This window comes from Chenopodium album, chromosome 17, assembly GCF_948465745.1.
Source record: "Chenopodium album chromosome 17, dcCheAlbu1.1, whole genome shotgun sequence".
In the NCBI taxonomy this organism is placed as follows: domain Eukaryota; kingdom Viridiplantae; phylum Streptophyta; class Magnoliopsida; order Caryophyllales; family Amaranthaceae; genus Chenopodium; species Chenopodium album.
Window position 1 is genome coordinate 33,105,538 of NC_137850.1, and position 27,296 is coordinate 33,132,833.

General features: G+C 35.1%; 1 protein-coding gene across 1 annotated transcript; it reads right to left on the reverse strand.

Annotated features, from left to right (window-relative positions):
- Window positions 1–1,399: 1,399 nt before the first annotated feature.
- Window positions 1,400–27,092, reverse strand: LOC145589578 (protein NAP1-like). Its single transcript, XM_081646207.1, has 24 exons — window positions 26,864–27,092; window positions 25,964–26,334; window positions 25,799–25,873; window positions 25,239–25,319; window positions 24,260–24,340; window positions 24,018–24,100; window positions 23,021–23,105; window positions 21,871–21,996; window positions 21,446–21,553; window positions 21,177–21,221; window positions 20,951–21,093; window positions 18,324–18,456; window positions 18,108–18,221; window positions 17,827–17,905; window positions 14,518–14,711; window positions 10,770–10,915; window positions 9,951–10,032; window positions 9,710–9,820; window positions 8,802–8,927; window positions 8,589–8,722; window positions 8,388–8,484; window positions 3,574–4,565; window positions 3,090–3,290; window positions 1,400–2,236 (listed from the first exon to the last, which is right to left on the reverse strand). The coding sequence occupies exons 2-24, from the start codon at window positions 26,267–26,269 to the stop codon at window positions 1,762–1,764; spliced, it is 4,017 nt and encodes a 1,338-aa protein (XP_081502333.1). The 5' UTR covers window positions 26,270–26,334; window positions 26,864–27,092; the 3' UTR covers window positions 1,400–1,761.
- Window positions 27,093–27,296: the final 204 nt, after the last annotated feature.

A 27,296-nucleotide genomic window follows, 5' to 3' on the forward strand; every position in this document is an offset into this window, starting at 1 on the left:
TTGATATTATTGATATGTTTGGTAATTATGTCTATTGCAATCATATCAATGCTTATATTTGGTTGTGCTGATGGTTACAAGCCGGAAAAGCGTAGTCGAGGCAGGGCAAGGCGGCGTACAAGTGTTTATAGTGCTACCGGTGGCGATGCTGGTGGTTGTGGAATGTATGGTGGTCATCATGGTGACGGTGGCGGTCATGGTGGTGATGGTGGGGGGTGTGGGGGTGGGGGTTTTTGATTTTTGATCATTTATGTATTTGTTATTATTATTGGTACTACTAGATTTTATGTTTTTTTTTGTCCCACTCAAAATTGAGGTGGGAGTTGAGTTAGTTGACTAATGTGTAAAGGCAAATGTTGTTGGTATGTTTCAACTAGTTGTGTATAGTTGATTTATTAGATAGTTGGTCATGTTGTATATTCTAGGTAATTTTGTTTTTTTCTTTGTTTGAGAATGGCCAATTACAATGTATAATGTGATAAACCTCAAAATTCATCTATGTATAATTGTCTTTTTCATATTATTATGAAATATGAAATGCTTACAATCTATTTTGCATTCAAGTAATGCTATATAATTATATTTGTTACTGGGTTGTTAGGAATATTTTTGCTGCAGCAGGTTGTTTTAGGGACTTGCCATTTAGAGTCAGTACATTACAGGGTTACAGGCTTACAGCAGTATACACCATCTATATCGACTAATCAACTATATACAGCTTAACAAGGGCAATAAGATCATGCTGTATGTCCAGGGTCGTGCAGCTATGCAAATCTATCAAAACCGCGACTTTTTTGTGTGGCTGTTTAGAGATCAGTTTTAGATTGGTTCGGTGTTGGGAGAGCTTCTGGAAATCGGGAGGATGAAGTGCTGTATCAGCTGACTGATTTCAACACCAGTTCTAGTCGTCATTGAGTTTAAAAAATGACAATGGTTCGTTATTGCTATCTAGGAGCGCAATCCAAAGGGTGTATCGAGACTACCATTATGGTGAAGCAGCTGTAGGAGCTTTGTTTTTGTTCATAGTAAGCAGATCAACAATCTTTCTCATATAGTGTATCAGCTCAGTTGAGTCTAGTTCTGAGTCTAGTGTTGTAATAAAAATATAAAATAAATTGCCTTATACATTTTGTTTGTAACAATTTTGCATTAGCCTCGACGCTTGAAAGTTATCCTACAAAGGTTCATGGAAATTGGGAAATACAAACTTTAAAATAGCAGTAACTTCGTGTATAGATTTAATTATTTACTGTTTTAAGTGTCTTCTTCACCATAAGCAAGTATTTTCCTGTAACAAATTTTCAGAAAATAAATGACCCAATCCTTAAATTTCAAAAAATAAAATATAAAATTAAAAAAATGGTGAAATTAGAAGCAAAATTCAAGATATTATCGGCATGTATAAAGATTATTAAGAATAAAACCAATTTTAATAAGATTTAAAATGCTCAAAATTACATGGTGCATACTATGGTAATTTCAGCAAACTCAGTAATGTAATAAACAAATCTGCAGGGAAATTTTTAAATACAAGGTGGAAATTAACCCTTCTTCCTACTTCAGTATAGCCCATCAACATTTACAATGGCTGCGTATCGGTTAACATGCTCAGTTGATAATAGTACAGAAATTACAGCTGCGCAGACTTGGTTTCTGCCTGAGGCACTCTATCTGATGGCAGCAACCTAAAACACGCTGTAGTTCACTAATCATTGATACTTCAATATCATCTCAAATTAACTATTAGACAAAATTATCTTCCTACTTATATGATATTGGACCAGATCTTGACACAGCAAACCTTGGAAGAGGACTAGGCCCTGTGCTTCCTGAGGTTGATCCCTCATTGAACTTCACCTTACGATTTGAGCTGTAATCTAAAGGCCCAGATCCTCTTCGCTGTCTCCGGTCATTACTTTGGATACTTCCACTATCAGCATCATATGACTGGCTTGGAGGTTGTTTGAAGTATCCTGACTGATCAGAATACGGCTGAGTTGTATCATTTCTGAGGTGTCGGAATGCAGGAGAATTATGCATGAGAGATACTCCAGGTGAGCTTCGAGGTGATGATAAATTTCGTAAAGTCAATGGCAATGAGGGAGAATTCCCATAGTACTGATTATATAATGAGCGAATAATAGAATATGGGATGCAGGCTTCCAGTGAGCTTCTTGGAAGATGAGAAATTTCACACAGCTGGTCTACAAATACAAGCTTGGGTGCTAGATCGGATCTGCAAAAGATTCACAAGAAGTGTCAATCAACAATGTTCTAATGTCGCAGTTAATATGTAGAAGAGGAGTCAAAGTCCAGATTAACAGAGTTTGCCAGGACCGTACACAAGTGATAATATCTATGATCCTTTTTAAAGCCATTTGACTTTACACATTTCTAATAAAGCAATGGAACTTTCTATTTCATGTATCAGGCAGATTCAGGAGGTTCAACAGTGCCCCACTGTAAAGTTGAAAGCTTTTTATCATTTCATCCTTGGGTGGAATTAGCAACTAGTGTTTTTCCCTCTTGATGATTTCAATTATCTTAGCTTGCAACATAGATGACTAGTGACTAACAATAAATTTAACCACCAGCAAAAGTTTAACATACACATCTGTAGTACAACCTCATCAAGGCCTCACAGAAACCAGTACTTATGACCGGCATTGGTTGACAGAAAGCAAACCCTTACAAATTTTTTAAGCATCCCTGAAGCCCCAAGACAAAAATAAGAGGTTACCAACTCTGTATTTCCAAATTATGGTATTACAAGGTCTATAATCTAGTCAACTATTTTTCCTCGGTTCAGAAGCAAAGAAAACTGATGGCTCAACTAAAGGCTATATGTTGACGGCTACAAATCTGCTGACGAAGGTCATGCCATTTAGCAACATGAATTATTTAAAAAGGTATACATATTCTACAAATTGAGCACCTTAATACAGATATATGAACAGATCCAGCTACACTGGATGAAAAAGGGGCAGAACCAATACAGAGAGAATAATAATGCGTATATAATAAATGGAGAAGTATGAAACCATTGATTTAGAAAAGGACCCAATCGAAGGATAGAATTATGACCATACCTGTTAGCTTCATGCCAGCAGTCCAAAATCATCCCAGCTGACATTTTTACAAAAAGTAGTAGAGTAGACTTGGCACTTGCTTCAGCTGTTAATGAGCCCTGCATCTGATTTTGCAGATTTTCGTCAACATGGCCATTTGCCATCTGGTTTTCCTTTTCCATTCTGACATATTCGTTTCCAGCAATCACTGCATTTATGCATCTGTATGACAAAGTAATGTATTAATAGAATGTAATCAATGCAAATTTGAACTGGGTTGCAATAACAAGCTAATGATACAAGACTGTGGATTCACAAAATGATTTATGTACAGAATTCAAGAAAATGGAGAGCAAATTACCCCTCAATTAGCACAAACTTGACCATATAAAAAAATATACAAAATAAATAAATAAATAAATGTTACAATGAGTATGCATGTGACAAGGAGAAGGGATCATCAACTAGTCAATGACTGACTAATGCTTGGTTTCAGTATACATACCTTGCCAAGCAATGGATGTTGTTATTGAAACCTCCTGTATCAATATTGAATGTTGTTGTATTCCAGACATTTGATGACATGAAAGCAGAAAATAAATAAGGCAACAAGTTCCATGAATTATCATTTCCAACCCCTATGTCTTCCATGATTGATCTGACAAATTCTGTATCATGATCATCCATGACTCCTATGCTATTTGCCACCTCTTTCATCCTCCTGATATCCTTCTTTTCTGGAACTTCCATAGGCAAATGTGGCACAATCCCTTCCAGCAAAGAATATATCAACGGTGCATCTTCCTTGAGTACATCACCAGCAGCGTCTGAAATAAGCTGATCAAAGGCCAAGGCTTGTCCTGCTTGAACACAAAATTCAACCAGTGTGTCCAAGTCCACAATCTGCTTTGTATTAGCATCACTTTCTATGCGATCACCAGCGTGCAAGCTTCCTGCAATAGCCTCCAAGTTATCACGGTTTGACCGTAATGAAGTTCCAATGCAATTCAAAAGTGCAGCAGTGTGCTCTTTCATCATTTGCTTCAACTTGTCAACTCCATAACCGCCAAATAGACGAATGAATGCTTGCAATTCCTTGAAGTCACTTACAGACTCAGCAAAGTATCCACCAATGGGTCTTGTACTTCTAAAACATTTGTGAGCAGGCACGAATAGGACACCAGCTCCTGATATATCTTTTACAATGTTTTCAATGTACCAATTGCAAATTGTTTCAGCGGCTAACCCTGTATGTTGATTGATGGGTTTGTCAAACAAATGAAGGGATGATACTGGTCCAGCAAAGGCTTCTGCAAGTAAAACTTCCCGGATACCATGGGTTAGGTCCATGCTGATATGCTGTTCCGCAAGATGGATTATACTCATCTGCCTGCGAACTAGAGATTCCAGGACAGAAGGACGCTGAAGGTCATTATCAGTCTTAAGAACTGAAAGCAGTCTCCTTCTGAAGTTCCCAAGAATGCATTCCCTCATGTACTGCAATTTAAAGAAACATTTAGAACTAAAACACACAAAGAGCTTAAAAGGATGCACATAGGACCATCAGAAGTGAGGTTTCCACCAAAGCAAAAAACGGTCAAATGTATGACCATGATTTGAGTGATATTGTATACTTTATAATACTAGGGTGTTTTTCGCGCACTTCGCGCGCGTTACTAATTGGAATTTGGAATTTTAGGGTGTGATTGTTGTCTTGAGGTGCGGCAATGTTGGGGGGTTTTTCTTTTTTTTTTTTTCCAAATACGTAATGAGTTTAAAAAAAAAATTTATATTCGGGTGCTAGTTACATATTTGTTTAAAGTAGTATTGAGCATGGCTATTGTTTTAAAAAAAATTGATAATAATGTTTTTGGTAAGGGAAAAAATGAAGTTTTTCTATTGATTTTCCCGATTATCATGCCCCTCTCCTAAGCTAATTTCCCGATTATCTTAAGTGATTTCTTAAGTTGTCTATTGATTTTCTTATGTGATCTTTCTTTTCTTAAGTGATATTTCTTTTTGAGTGATCTTTCTTTTTTATTGAAAATTCTTAAGTGGTATCTCTCTTGATGTCGTTCTAGCATTTAGTAACTCTTTTTCCTAAGCTAATTTCTTTTTTAAGTGGTCTTTGTATTGGGAAAGATAATATTGTGAATATTTGGGAAATATATCTTAGAATATATTGTGCATATGTTTAGGTTATTTTTAAGTTGTCTCTTCTTTTTCATGTAAAGTGATCTTTCTTAAGTGGTATATCTCAATGATCTGAATCAAGCAACGGTCTTCAGCAAAATGCTCAACTAACCTCTAGGCTTCCTAGAATGGTGCATTGGTGCATAAATCTGTGAACTGTCACTCTAGGAGTCAGATTATTTAATACTCGAGTGTTGTTTCTTCTTCAAACTAAAGTAGCATTATTGAAAGTTAAAAATTTACTCCATAATTCACTTTGCTATGTGTTGCTGTGCTAGCGCACAAGATTCAAGAACCTGGTTACAAAAATGAGCAGTGTTTTAAAGGCAAATAGTTACACTTTAAAGAATTCCTAAACCCACATAAATACCCCCAAAATTAAGCAAACAGTCGTCCAACATTTTTAAACAAAATCAATTTTCCAACTTCACTAACTAAAATTGGCTTAATCAATAGTTCAATTAACTTAAATTTGCAAATTTTTCAAAATACATATATACCAAAGTTTCTTGTCTTTTTCAAATATTGACAAAAAAAAAAAGAAAAAAAAAAGAATTTTATTAGAGGAAACACACGATGAGGCCAAACTTTGTTCACCTTCACCATTACTGAGTGATCTCCAAGCGCACAATGCTCATCTTCTCCGACAACTTCCCTCCTTTTCCCCGCCATTAACGATCTCTCTCTTTCTTCCTCCCCATTTCCCCTCCTCCTCAGATCCACCCTTCTAGATCAACCCCCAATTCCCCAAATCATCTTCATCAAATCATCATCTTCATCAAATAATCATGTCACACACGAATCCAAACAGCGACACAATCCCACTCCATTCCTCCTCTCAATCCGACACGACTTCAACTCAATCACTGCCACAGAAACATAAATGCTGAACAACAAAACCCCAAATTTCAATCAGAATACAACACATAATAATAAATCCCACCCACCCAACATTCAAAATTGAGTAAATATTGTTGTAATTGTACCTTAAATTGCATAATTGATCTTGTTTCTCAATAAATCAAAGTGAAATTTCATCAATTCCACAAAACACAAACATCAAGAAAACTCCCATTCTCGGTAACAACCCAGAAAGCTCCAGCAACTAAAGTAGCATTCCTACCCAACTGAAATTCACCACTCAAATTAACAGTTTTTGAACACCCAGCAAAAGGGTAACTAATAATCACACCAGAATCAATCTCTAAATTACCACTCCCTTTTATATACAAATCATTTGATAATTCTAAGCTAGAATTAAGCTTACAAACACTCTCAAGCGATCCAAAACCCCTAAGATCACCTTCACACGACGCCGAAGGCGGTAACGGCGGAAGCACCGGAGGTGGCGGCGTCGGAGGAAAGTAATCCCCATGAAATTGATACGAATTCTCAACCCCACTTCCAATAATCGAAAACCCATCATCATCATCATCATCATCATCATCATCATAAATTGAATCAATTGCAAAAGTATAATTCAAATTCAACCCAACTTTAATAATCATTAAACCCATAAAAATTCCCAAATAAACCAAAAGAAATTTAAAACCCTACAACTAAAAATAAATCAATTCCAGATCATAGAAAAAGGGGAAGAAATTAATGTGAAATACAAAAATTCACAATCAATCCATCTTACCTTAGCTTCAATGGTGGATAGAAAGGTCAGAGCACGCTTCAATGGAAAAATCGGAGAAATCGGAGTAAGCTTCAATGGAAGACTGGAAGGAAAATAGAAGAGGAAAGAGAAAGAGAGTAGGAAGAGAGAGAACGGGAATGAGAGGCTGAGAGTAAATTAGGGAAAAAGAAAAATGAGGAGAGAGACTGAAAAGTATGGAGGGTAATATAGTCACGCCACTGTAGATAAGGATTTTCAAGAACAAAATACAGGGGCAAATTCGCCCGTGCACTGTTCATAAGCAATCCCTCATTTCAGCTGAATCTCTTATTTGTGATCCCCGGCTTTTATAGGGTAGGGATTCATTATTGAGGAGCAATAAGGGTTTCTAAATGAATTAGTTTAGATTTCTCCTTTATTACCCCCTCTAAAAAGAAATGCAAGACTCCCGATATAAGTTGAATAATTCTTTACCGGTTTACAAGGGAGAATTTTCAAGTTGGAGTTTTAAGGGGACAATGATAAGCCTGAAGCACTTGCTAGTTAGTTGCTACCCATTTGAATAAATACTACTGAAAGCAAAGAGATGATGCCATAGTGGTGTAACTTCTTTTTTGTTTGAATTGGAATAATTTCACTTTCCATCACAACAAAATTGTTGTAATTTCCAGAAAGATTCTTTCAGAATAACATCCCAAAAAGCAACAGCAACCAGGCATCATTAACCACCCACCAAAAAAATGAGGAGGTTTTTTCTCAAGTGAAGGTTATTTAAATATTTAATACCCAAGGTAAGCCATTGCCTGCAGAAATTAAAAGCTTTGACAACCCTGCTTAATGTATCTATGGAGATTACATTTCCTTGCCTAATAGGCTAATACTCATGAGATACAACATGATTATTTTGCTACCATTTCAGATGTTGACCTTAGTGAAACACAATTTGTAGCCTTCTGCTTCCTCTAAAACAAAAGTCCAACTTTTACAATATGTTTCGATAAAGAAAGGGGAAGGAAAGGTCCATCAAAATTCTACTATCATGATTCTTTCTGGTTTTCTCTCACTTTATCGAGCCAATGCACAAGGTTGACCTTAAATATATGCAATTATGTATTAATTAAAAACATGAATAAACAACAACACCCAAAACGATAAAAACATGAAAATGAAATGCTTGAAAAAAAATACATTGAGACTAATCCATGAGCATATCAAACAATAACATATGATTTTTACATATTAGTAAAAAATGTAGTCAAAGTTAAATATGTATAGTGTCAAAATCAAATTGCTGTGAGTATTTAGGAACAGGGGGAGTAAGAGAAATGGATCTTAAGTGTCCTCTCCTATTTGTAAATGTAAGACAACTTCTATACACATAATTTCTAGCATATGCATCAAAGACAAAGACAAAGACAAAAAAAATAAAATAAAATATATATATAAAGTATATAATTGCCATTCCATGAGCAAGCAAGAACTAAAACAGCAGGCAGATGCCTCACCTCTCTCAAAACAAATACATGGTTCAATACACATATGGGCTCCATGTCATTTAGAACAGAGCAAAGATTTGTCAACCTCTGCATAGCAGCTTCTAACCTGATACAGAAGGAAATAGATATTTCAGCTTTGTTGTTTAAATTTTTTGAGTCCTAGGAATTTGTTCTCCTAAAATTATAAATTCTACAAGAAAGAGGCCTTACATCTTAATAGAATTGTTATTTTCAGGATAACTCTCTTGGCCAGGCATTCCAGGTAATCCTCTAGGGGATTTGTTTGTTGGGATAGAATGCCTTGTTGAAGAATTTAAGTAGACAGCTGCTTGCTCTGGAAGAAGCTGAAATACATAAATCCCAAATCCTGTTACAAGGAACTTCTTAAGCAAAATTATAAAATATATAATATCTGGTCCTAACCTGCATCTCTAGAGAACCAAATCCTCCTTCGGAATCAAGAATATTGATTAAACCTTCCAGCCCGCCCATGATTGACTCAATTAGAGACTCAACATAAAGAACCGCATCCCGTCCAACTTTTGTAACCTGAATTTCAGAAAACAAAAGTTTATCTTTTATCAAGTGACTCCTAGTCAATCAAACCAACAGCATACACATATAAAAACCCCCTTGAATACCACATTCTTTTTTCCTTTCATGGAATAATCTACAAGTGTGAAACCAAGGCTTCTTCCAATATTTGAAGGCCCTTTGTCAAATAACTTTTTCCTGAAGATGTTACAAGAAAAAAACACCCTATGTTTGTAAATAGGAATTTCCCATTAAGTTTCCCCAATGTTACTCAGGCACGGGTTTGAGTGTCGGGTTCGGGTACATATCTAAGTAAATGAAATGTTAGGTATAATAGACATGGGGACACTTTCCTAAAATAGGACACGAGTGAGGGGAAATGGCATAAAAGGAACTTATTCCTAGTTTTAGAAGGCTTTTTGCATAAATTATGTTGTAGAAATACATATACACACATTTTAGGCTGACCTGGTTGTTAATTATATTGTAAAGCTTACCTAAAGCCTATTTGTGAGCACAAATTCTTTTTTTCCGTCCTATTTCTACTTATCTCCTACAGCTATTTACAATTATGTGGTTCAAATGATTGAATTGTCTAAGTGAGCATTGGAGTGTCGGGTAAGGCCGTATGGGTTCCATGCCCATTTGTGAAAGAGTAAATGATGAGTTGAAATAACAGTCTCCCTTTAGTCCCTTATATACAACAAACTTCCATCTATCATACAATCAGCTGATTTAAGCAAGGTAATATCATATTTTTAATGTCACATAGGCTAAAGAATTTGTCTGTAAAATACCTCCTCAGGAACAATGTGAGAAGCACACTCTGGGAAACTACTTGCAACACCTAACCATGCACAGCAGTGTTGTGGACGTCCTTCAGGACCAAACATGGTATTTCTGAAAACCTGTAGCAATAGCATGTCAGTCTCGTTATTGTAATTAAGCTACATGTCTGACATAGATTCAACAAACTGATAGCATAAACTTGTAGCATCTAGTAACTTTTTCCACTTTGCACATGAAGTGAGAACAGACCGATGTAAGGTGTTGATGATAAAAATACAGTTTCTTGAGGCTTCCGTGCTTTGCAAGCTGTAATTCAAGTTCATCAACACATCTGCACATAAAAATTCAGATGTAAAAGATGCTTATTCACAGTGTACATTCAATAGCAAAGGGTACCACTCTCCAAGGTCTACATGTGCTCCATTTACTCCTTAGTTACCTTTAGCTATTGGAGGCGAATATCAGGCAAAAAAAAAAAAACATTTTTCAACTAGGCCCCATTTGGTTAGATGTAAAATGTTTTCATGGAAAATGATTTCCATTATTTCCCATTTTCCTTTGTTTGGTTTGTGAAGGGGTGGAAAACAATTTTCCCGATGGTGGAAAATTGCATCTATAATGATGGAAAACATTTTCCTTTACAAAACAAGGGAAGCCACATTCTCCTCCCTTCTCCTTATCTCCTTTTCACTTTGCTCTCATCCATTCCCACATTTCCACTCCTATTTCTAATTTCTATTTAACTTTTCTTGTAAGAACAAACCAAAGGAAAAAAGAAAAAACTATCTTGCAAGTGTGATTTTCCTTGAGGATATGTTTTCCATAAACACTAATTTTTCATTGAAAATGTTTTACATCAAACCAAACGGGGCCTAAGTAATAGGATGGGTGACCTCCTGGGAAGTCCTCATATTAGTTCATGTAGCAGACCCCACTTATGGGATTAAGGGCGTTCAAGCAAAAGAAACGGGGCCTTAGTAACAAGAAAACATTAACAGATGACAAATCACAATTACCACAGTTGTAACTTACAATCATCAAAAGAGAGAAATGAATGATAGGCATCACCTGGACCAATTATATGCAGAATTTCCTTCTGCTAATAAGCCTTCCTTGCCAGTAGAAACAGTAGCTTTCTCCAGATGTCTTATATTAATGGATGACCGAGAGGAAGTGACAATCATTAACACTGACAACCAATCTTTACGTAAATCCTGAATATAATAACAGATAAAGAAACAGCAAATAAATCATGGAAAATATACAAAAATTAAACCACGTAGATTAAACCCAGCACACGGAGAATAACTCAATCGCAAAGCGGAATATTTATAGCTTGTAAATAACTAGGAAAATTGTTATGAAACTATATGTGAATTTAGACAAAGGGCTACATGAAAATGCGATATTAAGGAAGCTAAAAAGTAAATTAAGTTTTGTCAGGCAAGTTGCTACCCAGTTGATCAGTCTTCAAAAAATATATTACTCACATTCTGTAGCATGCATTAACTTTTTCTTTTTTTTCTTTTTTCTTTTTTCTTATTTTGAAAAAGATAGCATGCATTAACTTGATGAAATTGAGTTCATACAAGTATCTCCTAGATCCTAGCTATACTTTGTTATACTGTCATGGTAACATTAATTAGGCTTGTTGAGGGGATAGAATGGAGGAATACAATAATAAAAGTAACATTAGAAATAAAAGGGACACAGATAATAGAATTATACAATGACAAAAAGTCATTCCTTTTGAAAATAGCTACAATGGTTGGCAATGTAAATGAGCTGTAAGAGTTATATTACATGTTCAGAGGAGAGAGTTTTTTTTTTTCACCTGAATACTCGAAATCTGAACTTACTTGAACATATCCGGAATTACATCAGAATAAATTTGGTTAATACTAGAACTTACATAAACATATCTGATATCTGGACTTGCTTAAAACTATTTGAACTTATTTGTATAGAAATTTATTGTTAAAAGTAGAACAAGACCAACCCTTAGCCTCATCAGCAAAACAATGACACAGGTAATACAGTAACAGAACTTTTCAAGGGGCTCTAATTACATTTAACTAACTGAGATGGATTAAGCCCCTCCATCAAGCCTCTTCTAAAACGCTGGTTCTACCTTAGGAGTTTGCTCATGCCTAGATGGCTTTGAGGTACTCAATTACCCATATATCAATAACACAAGTTTTGATCACTGAACTTGCTTATGTACTCATTTAATGGGGAACAATACTTGAACTGGCTTTTATTTAAAAATGCTTCTGTATCTTGGCTCATAAGGGAGCAGCATCACGTATAAACATAATACATTGGCATCTAATACACGAACACTTGCAAGATATCCAGATAAACTGATTACAGAGTACGTCCTTAATTATCCAGAGACAAACATTTTTGGCTAATCTATAGATAGACAGCTAAAACCAGTGTGACCCCAACATTTTCTTCCAGTGTTGATTCAATAAATACAATAATCTCCCAGTATTAGGTGGCAAATTGTAAACTTTTACCCAATCACATACTAGCAAGTTAGTTAACTGTGGTCCCTACAAAAGCAAGAGAGTAATGCACATAGCACATATCAGTGAAAGAGCTGTTTGAGATTTATGCATCTGCCATCGCAATTGACAATTTAGCATTGACTTTCTCAAAGAAACCCACACTAGAAAAAAATCTAAAGACACTTTAGGTCCTCAGGAAATGAAACTTTTAGTCCGCTTTTAGCAAGTAATGGTAGTGAAACTACAGAAGAAAACACAAAGGATGTCCTGAATGACATTCTTTTACAGAATAGTCCAGAAGAAAACAAGAAATGAAATTCTCTATGGTAACCACAAACTTTTGTTTTTTCTCAGTGTTAAAGGCTAAAACTTTCGATTATCAATGGTAATCATTAATTATTCATACTAAGCAAATGGTAACATTAATAATAATAAAATATCATTAAACAATTAACCATGGTTAATATAGGTTAAGTAACAATGAATTTACATTAATATCCTTTAACTATTAAAAAACAAAAAAAAAAAAAAAAAAAAAAACTAAACCCCTCCTAAAATCCAGATAGTAAAGTTAAACTGCAACATTCTTCTCTCTCCTCACCGTGATCCTCCACCGGCGAACGTACCGATCAAAGACATCAACTACAAAATTCGCAGTTGCGAAACACAATGAAAAATCCAATTCTCACCTCGGAGTTGCACACCCACAATACCCATTTCCCCTGTTTCCCCTCTTTGACCTCTTTCTCTCCCCCTTATTTCTTTCACTCTCTTCTGCGCTACTACACCAGCGATACCCACCTGATTCGCCGCCGTTACAAAGTCGCAAAACTCCCTACAAACAACTCATAAAGCCTTTTGAGTGAAAATAATTGAAAATTAAACCCCCATAAAACAAGCATATCATCACGTTCTTCAAACCCTTAACCTTAATTGTTGGGTCCAATGGCTCCGGAAAAATTGTATGTATCTATTTTATCCTACTTTTTTTTTTGTTTTTTTGGTTACCCATTTCCTTAATTTTGTTATTAGTAACCTTAATTTTTCTGGGATTTGAATGTAATATATTGCTTCAATGCTTGAACGGCCTGGATTCATCTAGAGGTTTCTCAACCTCGGGATTGGCGGATTTCTTCTTGGACTCGATTTCTTGGACTGAGATTGCAGCTTGGCGTTCATGAAAGTCTTTGAAAAATTTCAGGTGGGTAAAATCGAGAATTTGGGGGTTCGATTCTTGGGTCAGGTTTTGGAATCGATAAGTTGTTGGAGATTGGTAGAAGTTTGGGTTGCCGCCATTGATGTTGGAAGGAGGAAAGAGGAAGGACGAAAATTAGGGGAAGGGAGAGGGGGTAATTAAATGGGGGTAGTTGTGTCTTTTAACAGTTCAATAATTAAACTATAGTTAAGAAACTAACAAATTATCTAACTTAAGTTACCATTTGCTTAGTAATAGTAATTAATGATTACCATTGATAATTAAAAGTTTCAGACTTTACCATTGAGAAAAAATGAAAGTTTGTGGTTACCAGAGAGAATTTCCCAAACAAGAAACAGAGTTCACCACTAATCCCAATCTCTAATTTTGACAGCCCTTCCTCAGATTGAACTCTTAAGAAGGAACAGCAGCATCCACATGAAAAACTTTTGATGCAGATCCCAAGAGGTGGGGGTGTATGTGGCTTATCCCTTATAAGAAGGGCCGTAGGGGGAATGAGGGATTAAGATTAGTCAAAGAAGAACTAAAGGTACAGTAAAGCAATAGAGAATAGGTACTCTGACAATTTGACTACTCTCTACCAATAACTTTCCTTGAGTCTATAAGGACTATAACTGATAAAGATATAGAATCACATTTCTATTTCCTAGCATAACCAAATAACATTCATTTTTCACAATCAATTAATAAAATTTTCTGAGATCATATATACGTAGTATTTACAATTAATTGAATTTAAAGAGAGCTTGCTAACTGCATTGAACCCCATACTTTGGAGCAAGAAGTACAAGAGTAAGGGGTAAATAGGAGAATAAAAAATAAATAGCTACCAAGGAGTTAATGAGAAGTTAAATAATCAAGGACAGCATGATACATGATCAATAGTAATCAATGGCCTGCTCAAGCGTGGAGCAAAAATATTTAGATGAGCATTATCATCGTTTTAGCTAAGCAGAAGATTCTAATTAAATATGACATTTGACGGGTAAAACACATACTCAAAATATAGCATACCACAGGAAAAATAAGTAAACATTAAGGGAAGGGGAAGAAGAGAAAGGAATCTAGCTTTCTAAGGATTACTTACAGATAGATCACAAGTGATAGCAGAGATGTCTTCACCCTGTGGCTTTGGTATCTTTTCCAGGTGCTGAAGTATCTTCTGAAGAAGCCCTTTTAAGTTTGAATCAAGGTCCAGTGCCACCATTCCTGGAGTTCCCAGCAAAAAACGAATTCTACCAGCACAGGATGACAGATAGGATAGCGCATAACATCGGATTGCTGCATTTCAATATGAACAAAACTTAACATCAATTTGAATTGATTTCTTAAATAATGCATAAAAAAATCCGACGATCAGTTAGTAATCTTAGTATTCTACATAAAAAGCACAAATGAAAAGATTGATAGATGAGCTCAAATTTCAAATTGTATGATTTAGAATAGTCGACATTTTGAGTTTAACACATGAAATTGTTAAAACAAATCGAGCTTAATAAATAAAACATTTAAGCAACAATAGAGTAGAGAGGAAGATTTGATGGGGTTTGAACACATTGGAATAATATTCATTACAATTATTGTATCTATAACAAAAATTATAAACCCTTGGTTTATAAACATTAAATTAAAGGTTTAGAATATAAACATATTTCATAGCAATATACTTACGTCCTCCTATACCAAATAATTACACCATTAGTAAAAACCAATGCACTGTGTTGACCATAAATATATTTCATAGTGCATTGTTAAAAGTATAAAATGCTCATATTGAAATGCTTCTAAGATCTGGAGTTCTAGAAACCTTTCTTTTTCTGCTAGACTTGTCCTGGTGAATTCTGTTCTCATGAGCATCCAGGTGTACTGGTCTTGAATTATAATCCTTCCCAAGTCTAATTTTGAGAGCATTAATGCCATATGTAGGAATTTTCTTTGGCATGGAAAAGATAGCAATAAACCTGGGAATAATGCTCAATGTATAAAAAGGCTCAAGGCGCACCAAGGCGTTTTGGAGTACCTTGCGCCTAAGGCGCGCCTCAGAGCGCCTTGGTGCGCCTCATTGAAGTGAGGCGCATATAATAAGAAATAAAAAAAATTCTGAAAAAAGCTCTTTGTGCGCAGCCTTGGTGCGCCTCAAGCTGCACCTTAGTGCGCCTAGGCGTGCCTCTGTGCACCTTAGCTGCGTCTCATTGAAGTCGCCTCGCCTAGACCATAAAAAGCGCATGACCTCTAACGCCTTGCGCCTCAGTGTCTAGGCGCGCCTTAGGCGCGCTTTTTCAAACACTGATAATGCTTGGGATAAAGTGTGCTGTAAGAAGAAAGAAGGTGGTCTGGGTATCAGGAATGGTGAACTTTGGAACATAACTGCAATGGGGAAGCATGTTTATGGGTTAACGCTGTCTATATAAAAGGACAGAACTGGATGAATTACAGGCCTAGAATTGATTGCACTTGGCACTCGAAGAAAGTATGAGAAGTAAAGGAAAAGCTGAAGAGTGTCTATATTCCTGCCTTAATTGGCAGGGTAAATATAGTATCAAGAGAAGTTATGATTTGCTCACTGTTGGAAAGGAAAGATGCAGATGGGATTCTTTGGTTTGAGAAAAGAAAGCAGTTCCCAAACATCAGTTTATTTCTTTGATGGCCATTCAGAAAAGGTTAAAAACTAGAGATAGCTGATGTGCCAGATACTCATGATCACTTGTTCTGGAACTGTAAGTATAGTAGTACTCTGTGGATTGAAACCAGGAGCTGGCTTGGTTTTGGGCCTGAAAGAATACATCTGAATAATGTTGCTAGAGTTTGTAATAGACTCAGATCTGGATTCTAGAAAAGCATCCTGAATACTTGTATTCTGGCTGTTATATACCAGATTTGGAGGGTTAGAAACACAGCTTTCTTGGAGTTGAAGATTATGCATATTACTGTGGTAGCTAGACAGATTAAGAATGAGGTAAAAGCTAGACTTTTAAGTGTGAATAGTTCGAAGTTAAGTGTACAAAATAGAGAGTGGATAGAAGCTTTGTCTATATAGGGCTGGTGTTATAGAGTCTTTTGTATAGGGCTTGTTTTAGGCTGTTTTGTTTCAGCCTAAGCAGTTGTATTCTTGGAAACTTGATTGTTTCCATTTTGGTGCAATAATACTACTTATTTAACAAAAAAAAAAAAATGCTTCTAACAAGATAACACTTGGCTATATTATCTTTATAAATTAATGAGAATTTAATAATTTATGGTCAAAGTTTTTAAAGTATGAACATGTAAAGAGAAACAGTGCAAATATTTAGTAACGGAACTATGTGAGTTTTTTTTTTTTTATAGATTGTCTTCTAAACTTTTTTTATAACATCAAATTTATATGTTTATATTTTTATTACAATACAAAAAAAAAAAAAAAAAAAAAAAAAAAAAAAAAAATGTTCAATCAACCTTTGATTTTAGAAAATCAAAATTTGCAGGGCACGCAATATTTCTTTAGAACAACACACTCAATTTTTTATAACGCAAATTCAAAAAGCACATTTTAATATCTAAAGTTACTTAAAACACAAGCTTTAAGCTGGAATATGTGATTTTATTATTGTCTTCTAAATTTTTTCTCTATAATACAAGTATTAAATCTTCATACTTCTTGTGTTTATTTAAAAGGGAAATCAGCCTTTGAATTTTAGAACTTTAGAATCAAGGTAAAATCAAGTTTTTGAACACCTAAAATAACTTTTAGAGCAACAAACTTAAATTGAAGAACATGAATTACAATGGGTAAACAATATCTCAATATCTAAATTGTCAGTATAATTAAAATCTGTTATCTTTGGGCCTAGAATGAGAACCATAGCCTTAAATGATAACAAATTACCAAATTGATTGGGTCATTAGATCATCATAATCGGACGATCAAGGTGCTGTCAGTGTCATAAATGGTAGTTTCATAATTTTCAACTTTTTTAACTGATTCCAGTTTCTTTTAAATCAATATAATTTACTTTTAGCGGTTTTTAACACTACATGTAAAATCAAATGAATGAAAATTGATTTAATACAGTTTTACTTCATATGGATTTGGTTTTGTGTGTGTGGGTGTGTTTTTTTTTTTGTTGTGTGTGTGTGTGTGTGTGTGTGTAAAATCTCTTCTAGTTTTTTTTGTTGTGTTTCTGTGTGCGTGTAAAATCTCTAACTTCCACAAAAACCAACACACTATTTCCACTATCTTCTTGTTTTATTGAACTTTAAGTAACAATGACCCACTACAAATTCTCTCTTAAAAAACCCAAGTCCGTGAGAAAATGGGTCTTTTATATAGGGACAGTGAGAGTACCACAGATAAAGATTTACTTCCTCGTCCATAATGTTAGATTAGCCTTACATAACATAAATCTGAAAGTGGACCAACCTGCTATATACTTGCGAACTAGACAGCAAAGGTGATCCATTCCATCTAATAAGAATCCAATAGTTGGATCACTTGGGTCCTGAAATCAAATTTAGAGTGGTAAAGGAGGAAAGAGTTCAGAAAAGTGGAATTCAAAAACAAAAAGAACCCAAGTATAATCAACATTTTAGGACAACAGCAGACATTGCTTATAAGTTAACAGCTCTGCCATAGTTTATCCAGCTATTCTTTTAAACTGCATAAAATTTAACGAAAGATAGAGGGGAAGGGAAATTTCTTACTATTTCCACAGGTAGTGTATGAGTAGTAGCCTTAGACTTTGACGACATAATTCCTACATGCTGAAAGTACCATATCACCTCGGACTGAGCTAATGCCAAAGCTGAAAACACCATCTTATAATCACAGAAAAAGCGTTGTCAATAGATAGCAAGAGCAAAAAAAAAAAAGTAATTGAATTGAAATGTCACAGATGAAGTCAACATTTGTAAATATACCTGGATGTTGGGAGCCAGTAAACTAGGTTGATCAGTAAAAAAGAGAACCATTCTTCCAATTTCTTGCTTTAGAAGTATTCTCCTTTCATGGTGTATTGCATCACAGCATAACAATGCTTGTTCATGCACTTCACTGGGAAGAGTGGAATAATTTCAGACATCATGACAATCATTTAGACTTACTAATACCTCCTCCATTTCACTACATTGCAAACTTGCCTACGTAGGATGTTTCAAAATAATTGAAACACTTCCTTTTTTTTTCTTTTTTTTTAACAACTTCTCACACCTACTTTATTCATACTTGACCCACTTTCTCTCTCCCCTCCTTTACATCTTCCTTAAAAATTCACTTTAAAGTTTTTGCAACCTCTCTGCTCTTGCATTAGATACAGAGCCAACCACAATTGTTGAAATTTTAGTGAAATGGAGGAAGTAGAAAATTAGAAGAAAAAGAAAACATTCTGATTAGCATCTTCTATACTGCAACCATGCTGGGGATAAATTTTGAGATAGTATTTCTTTGGCCCTCACCCATGAATAACAGAACTGATGACAATTTGACAGCTAAACTAACAAGCAAGACTACATATCTGCTTCCGTACTCTTCACAAGTCATCGAGTGATGTAAAATAAGCTAGGAAAAACTATTCCCCAGTTCAACACTAAGGACCTGAACATAGTGTATCAAACTGAGAGGTTCTAGGTCAATCCATCTAATAATAGTGCACACAACAAATTCTTTTGAAATGTTAAAAAACAAATTAGAGGGGGAAAGATGGATACAGAGAGAAAAAAGGAGGAGAGGAAAATGGAGATTCTTAATAAATCCCAATAAAAATGAAATGGACAACAAAGGATGAATTTTAAGTTTTAAGAAATAATGTGAAATTATTTTTCTGAATGGGTGACACCAATCTAGTGGGCATCAAGAACCAGTTTCTTGGGTACTTAACGAGGAATTATGTTTGATTTTAGAAGGTTAAAGCCAATAAAATCTCTCACTAGTCGCTCCTCTTTGAAACTCCATCCAGAAGACGTAGTAAGCTCTTTCACACTAATTTCCCAGTAGAATCAATGTGATTGATCAGTTCAAGTACAAAATCCTACTAAATCTCTATTCCTAGAGCTCATAATGAGACAAGTCAACATTTGCCCTTCCACTGCCAAATTGTTCAATACTCATCAAACCTGTTTGCCGATTGTCTACTCTACCATCATGACCACTAGCAAATTAAGCATGATGCATAAAAACAATGCAATTGGTTTCAAGGCAATACCACATTTAGTAACTAGTTCTAATTTCTGCGACTACATGCGGAAGGAATTAAACTAACCGGAATTTACTCCCTTCACCACCACAAGGATTGAAGTAATATAACTTTTTAAAAATCGGAGTACCTAAGGGAATTGTTTTAGCTAGAAAGAGTATTAAAGAGAAATATTCTAACTTTGGATGGCAACAGACTGAAAATCAAAATGTCTAGTTAACTGGACCTTTAGGCTTCATTCTTAATAGAGATAAAAATCATAAAAATAGTGCCTGTTAGCTTTTGGGTTCAAAAGTATAACAGAACAATTCCTTTTCAGTTATAGGGATAAGCCTAAAAGAGCCTCCTTCCAACTTTATGTAATGGGATGTTCTAATGGTGGTTTGTCTGTATAAGGGATCTTCTAATGGTGTTTCCTATAACTGAGGTTTGATGCTGCAGCCCATGTAAGCAAGTGCCACCGTGTACTCTGCTCATGTTCGCCACTTCTCCCCTCGTTCTGTTCTTACAATTCTCTTTATCAAGAAATAGACAATCAATCAATCAAAGCCTTAATCTCATAAGTGGAGTCGGCTACATGAACCAAAAGTGATTAATCCTGATTATTCCGTGTAGTCATCGACAAAAATCTTCCTCCTCCATCCCTTACGATCCAATGCCTCATCCTCATCCTCATGCAAATCCATATACTTCATATCCTTCTTAATTCCTTCCAACCAAGTCATTTTCGGCCTCCCTCTCCCTCGTTTAACCCCTTCATGGTCCCACCCTTCCACTCTTCGTACCAGTGCCCCCTCGGGTCTCCGTCTTACATGTCTAAACCAACGCAGGCGATGTTGAGAGAAGAGTAAAAATTCAATATGACAAAACGATGTTTTAACATATAAGGTCTGATTTAGCGTGTTGAGCTGTAAGCCATGTAGATAAGTGCCATCGTGTAATCTGCTCATGTTCTCCACTTCTCCCTCATTCTGTTCTTAGTTTCTTACAATACTCTTTATCTAGAAATTAGACAAAGAGTGAAGGTCCATATAATTCAATATGACGAAATGAGTTTGTAAAATATGAGGTCTGGTTTAGCGTGTTGATAGGTAATGATTGAAGGAAGATGAACAGACTCCAAAGATCTACACAAACAGCACAGGTTTGACTACGAGGTTATGAGCCTATGTGCACATATTGCCACTCAGAAATCGTACTCTTTTATGAGCCTATGAGCATATATTGCCACTCAGAAAATGTACAACCACAAACATTACATGTGCCTACAAAAGAAAAATAGGACTACTGGCTAATTCAGCACATACTTCTTGTTGAAAAAATTTAATCCGAATTATATGGATGCTACCTTTGTACCTTATCATTTTTTCAACTTGCTTAGCTACACTATACTCCAGATCTGCTTCTTTCTGCTTTGTACGACCAGCCTTTGCAATCTTCTTTGATTCCAATATGCGCGGCAAGACATATCGTTGATAATCTTCATGCAACAATATATGCTGCATATTGACATCATTTCCTGATTAACTATCCAGTATCCCACACAACCTACATCCTTCAAAGTAAGAAAGGAAAACCTCACCTCATCTCTGAACAAAGTGAGAACTAAGTTTTCCTTCAAAACAACCTACATATCATCATAAATGTCATTGTAAGTAAAAAGTCGAAGAACTAACAGGAAGAACTTAAATATCAGACAAGTAAGAACAATAAAATTTGAATTTACACGAGCAAAAACAATGTTGCATTATCAAATGGATTAGGCTATGATCTCACATATCCATTTCATATCTTCCATACAACTTTTTATGTAAAAATGAAAAAGTAAAAGGAGTCAGATGTAGAATGTACCAAAGCAATGTCAATGCTGGTTACACGCAGAAGTTCATCTGGACAAACAAGGTATCCAAGAAGCACCCATTCCCGGTAGGATGTAACATTTGCTAGATCTTGAGCTCTCTGTAGAGAGAAAATGAGAAAGTGTCAGTGAAAATCATTTTCCCATATCAAAGCTAAGACATGAAGGAATCTTTAATATATCTGGAGCATCTTGCTGTGGTGCAAATGCAAGCACATGTCAACATGTGGTCCAGAAGCAGTGTTTTATTGTCAAATAATAACATTAACATTCAAATTACCCTTCTTATCCTTTTTTTCAAAATCCAGCAGATGAAATTCTTTCACATATTTGGCGAGTGTAATCTAACATATGCAGTATGAATAAGATGGCTTTGAGATAGTACAGTAAAGATCAAGACCAGAGGATGCACACTAACCATGGGATGAGCAGAATTTGTAAGTATGTCTGGATATCGAGGATGGAAGGGACTCAAAAAACCCTCATTTCTAAGCTTCCGAGTATCTGCTGATAAAAAGATAACAGGCCCAACAGCTTCTAAAACCTGAAAACAGTTTCAGATGTCACTACATAGCTTACAAGATGCTAGACATTAGCATCTACTCATAAAAAAATTATTATTCAAAAATCGTTTTCTGGAGCAAATAAAACCCAGCTCTTAGATAGTAAAGTCTTTCAACGAAACACGTTTGGAGTAATGTAATAAACAAGTTAAAGCCAAATGGAGCAGCACAAAAAGTATTATTAAGTACATATAGCAGCAATGCCAGTGACACAGAAAGTCTGCTAGAAAGAAAGCCCTTAAAAATCCTGTAGAGTGCATCCTCAAGAACAAATATTGCCCCTTTATAGATATTAAGCTACAAAGAAAAGAATGCTATCAGAGCTAAAAGAAAATATGCCTACTTCAGGATAAAGACATAGGAATGAAATTTAAAATATTAAATAAATAAAATGAAGTATTACTACAATACTAATTTAAAGTTTCAATGTAATAAAACCCACCACTAAAAATAATCTACAATGAAGCAAGCTATAGTGCTTTATCCCAAAAGACCTCAGCCCATAAACCAATTCTAATACTTCATCCCCTTGTAACTCAAGTGGATTAATTAAATATCAGATGCTGCTTAACAAAAGGCAAGCTGACGGCTGACCAATTGAAACCAACAACTAAAAAAGCCTTTTTTAAAAGATATGTAGCCACTTGACAGTCGTAGAGAAAGATGATTTCTCATCTCACAAGAGTCACAGCTCCAGAGGTGTGAAACACAGACGGGTGAATATACTTATTTGGTCGCCAAATCTGCTATATGTAACTGGTGTTGAAACATTCCAAACAATTTGTGCACATAATGACATACAACTACTTAAGGACCTTCATTCCTTATTTCAGTTGCTGATGGAAAAGAAGCAGCCAGTAAAAATCTTTGCAAATGTTTATATGATAGAGTAAACAACACCACAAAATAGATCACATGCATCAATAACAGACATTTTCTCTTAGCATGATAAGATTTCAAAGACTTCTTTTGCATAAGAAAATTAGGTTAAGCATGTATTATCACCTCTCCAATACGTGGACTGACAAAATTCAGGTCCTCCTGAAGCCCCTTGACTGGTGGATCGTAGGAGTCTATAAATTGAACCAGCCTATATTCAATATAAAGAAATAAATTCAGCAATCCTTTCTGAAGACATTTAGACAGCAGAGTAGATATTGCCTGTTTCGGGGAAAAAAAAGGGGGAGTATCCTGTTACACTAATTAATACTCCCTCCGTCCCCTTTTGTTTGTCACTTTTGAAGGAAAATCACGGGAATTAAGGTGGAGAATGTGGAGAAATGAAAGTATATGGGAAATTAAAATTTCCAATTAATAAAGTAATAAAGTGCATGGGAAAGAGACATTTCCAATTAAAAAAAAAATAATTAAAGTACATGGGAAAGATAAATTGATACATTTAAGAGTGTAAAACATTAAATCAGTCAAAAGTTGACACAATTTTTATGGCAAATGTTAGGGTAAAATAGGAGAGGACTTAATAAGGACAAAAAAAATGAGGGTATAAAAGTCTTTTATGTATCTTAATAATTATGAAAATGTGAAATGTGACAAAAATGTAGGGGCACCCAAAATGGCAAAAGTGACAATCAAATGGGGACGGAGGGAGTATCAACTTATCAAGCACTCCATAAATGACTGATGACAAAGATTTATCATATTAAATATTGAATAATTTTTTGATTATTATCTTTTAAATCATCTTAATTATCATTTAAATTTGACATTTCCTAAGTATGACATTTAGAGCCAATAACATTCATTATTTGAAGATGAAAAAAAAAAAAAAAAAAAAAAAAAAAAAAAAAAAAAAACCTTTCTTTAAGAGAATTTAGATAAATATTGTAGGGGTTCTAATTGTTTTTTTAGTGGTAGGCAGGTCAAATAATTATCATATCCAAGTTACACATGTTAATAATCAAATAAACATAATGATCAAATAGATTAAAAGATAGGTCCATCATCAAGATAAGCATTGAGTTGAAGCTTGCAAGAATTCTACCTGTGGTAAAAATCACAATCACGGTCATTCCTCAAAATCCCGTGTAAAAGGTTGTACATCTGCAGCATCATTTTCCCAGGTATCTGAGGTGAAAGCAGCAACATATTAGTATTGATACTGGAAACAACTATTAAGATTTCAGGCCTGTACATAACAAAGTGACATTTATTGACAGAAGATACATGAATAATTATAAACAATGAAATTTTTAGGAAGAGAAGACACCCAGACAAAGTACTTACCTTTTCAGAAAATAGATTCACTCGAACAAATGAACAAAATAGATCCATGAACGCGTGTAGTATAAATGAGTTCTGATGAGGCTGCAAGATAAATTCTCCAACTGATTAGAAATTTGATTTAAAGTTCTGCACATCTTCATTTCTTAACAAACTTCTTCATGAGTATGATGACAAATGGAGGAGAAATGAATTGGAGACCGTAAACATTAAGAAGTGCTACAGAAGACAAGTATAATAACACCAGTCATGCTGCATAAAATGGCAGCATTACTGACAATCCTTAAAATCATAAACCTCTGCATAAATTCCATTTGCAGATGTTGTCAGTCTCTAAAAAGTCTGATATCATTATATGTACTCTGTTATACAGATGATATAACTATACTCTAAGAGCATGTTTGGTTAGTGTATTTTTTAGGTTGGAAACGGATTTGGTTAAGAGAATTGGTAACAATTACCTTTACCTAAGGGTAAGGGATTCCACCCATTTGTTACCACTCTAAAACCTAAGGTAACAAATACCCTTACCCCCCTCAAACACAAATTGATTCCTTTCCATAATTAAACCAAACAAATAAAAAGGTAATAGTTACATGATTCATTTCCCCCCTCTGTTTCCTTTCCACTTCGTTTCCATTGCTCTAACCAAATGCCCCCTAATTGTATGTTAAATCAATAGGATAATTTATTTACTAGCTTCAACTTATGTTAATTGCACAAAATTCCAGCTGAAATTGGAAAATCAATCTAAAGAGATAAAAGTTCCAGTTCGAACACTTACAAAGAAAGAAATGTATAGCTACAATGTTCAGACACTAAAACTACATTCAACATGATGTCCAAAACATTTGTCACACTAGCAACTCCAAATAGCTGCATCCTTCCCCTTCCCCACCCCCACCCCCACCCCCTTTTATTCCCCCAAAACAATGACTAAACATATTATAGGAGTTGATGAGATATTATTTTGAACACTTACCAGCAGAGTAATCACTGTGCTGCTTAAATCCAACAGAAGTCGTAACGCTTGTTCTCGGAATGCCATCAAATCAAGAAGCAGCTGATGAGATTACATAAAGTCAATCACTGAATACCCTATTTTCATTGACTTTTATGAATACACATATAGCAAAATTGTATATAGCAATATCTGAATAGCCATGGCTAGAAAACAATCACATTGCAAATTACTTCCTCATAATGCACCATATGATACATAACAATGTGACACAGAGGCAATGCCTTTGCATCAAGATTCAAAGCTTCAGGGGCATCCAGGATAAAGATTCATTAGACTGTGAATTACAATAGAGCATTAATTATGTCAAAACAGCTCATTGAACTATTCATGGAATTGCCTCTCCATTATTTCGAGGGAAACGGAAAAAGGCTATGTATATCGTATCTTTCTAGCTTGCCCTCCACAAATACGGTGGAGATACGGTTGGTGGTGGTGCCCTGGTGCATTCATGAATACACTAATTGCATTGGCATGCAAAAGAAGGTGAAAAGGGGCAAGATGATTAATAAAGTTCAAACCTGAACCCACGGCTCCAAATTTTGAAGATAAACTTCAGCACCATCCGTTAATGAATCAAAAGCAATTTTGTCAACCTACATCAACATTAATCCCAATAATTACTATCAACAACCAAATTTTCATAAAATGAAACAAAAATTTAACAAAGGTGAGGCAATGCTGACACGCTCAAGTTGTAATCTGCTGGTATGCTCCGGGAACTTCCTTGCGACCAATGTACATATCTTTGGAAAATTAGGAATCACACCAGCTTTCCAAAAAGACTCCGAGAACAAATGGTTGACCATATCCGGATGATCTAAAATTTGATTGAGTCTATACATTTTCGCCATGAGACCCTCCCCAACCTCAGTGAGTTGTACGACATATTGTATATTCAAACCCTTTATAGACCCTCCAGCACTTTGAGCAGTCTGAGCTTGACCCTCCGGTCCCATACTCTTAAAGCTCCTCAACGCTGAAGAAGCCATTATAGAGCTCAAAAGCTAGGATACTTTCTGGTCAGGTCTCAGATTTTATAGTAAGATCAGATCAACTGCAAGAGTCAGAACAATTGCAAAATTAAGTACAGGATTATCATCATTAAACTCGTCTTGTCGCCTCCAAAAACAAAGTATCATCCTGATACAAAATAATTTAGGTACTACAACAAATTCAAGCACAATATGCTCGAAATGTGATAACACTGATACCGGAAATAGAACATATCCCGATATTAACGGATCAAACGCAATGCTCCGTAATTTCACTGTCACAATGCATGAAATCGTGAATCAAACACTAATAGAAGCAATTCGAGGTAAGTTCAAAATTTCAAAATTAACAGAAATGAATTCAATTTCAGAAAAACTGAACCAAAATCCAGCAAAAATAAAGTATTTTCACAAGTAATTGAACAACAAAACCTCAGATTACAATGCAAAACTACTGTATAGTTTGAATGAATTCAGCATTACTAGCCAGCAATTTCAAAATTGATTCATCATCCAAATTAGCTGAAATTAGCAACAAAAAAAACAACGAAAAATAGAATTGAAATTACTAGGAATGGTTAAATTACATACATTTGATGATGTTGCTGTGAGAAATTCGATGGTAGAATAGCTGGGAAGATGATGAACATCGAAAAGCAAATGCGAAGTTCGTTGAATTAGTTGAGTAAGCTTCAAGATTTCAGAGGTTTAGTGCTAGTAGTTGAAAGGATTTGTTAGAGTAGTGGTATTTAATTTGGGCATTTTCATTGTACCTACCATTTGCTAAGAATGTGGCGAGATTTTCCAATAACGTTTTTTGTGTCTTGTCCCAAATTATGAATGTGTCATCGACTTCATTGTACATTACTCCCTAACAAAGTAACAAATAACAATTGTCAAAATAATAATCCATTTTTTCATATTAATTCGCAATAATTCAATTTTAATACATACAAAGTATTATGTATGTGCTTTTTTTTTTGTCCTTCAAAAAGAAAATGTATATGCTTTTTTGACTCCTAGT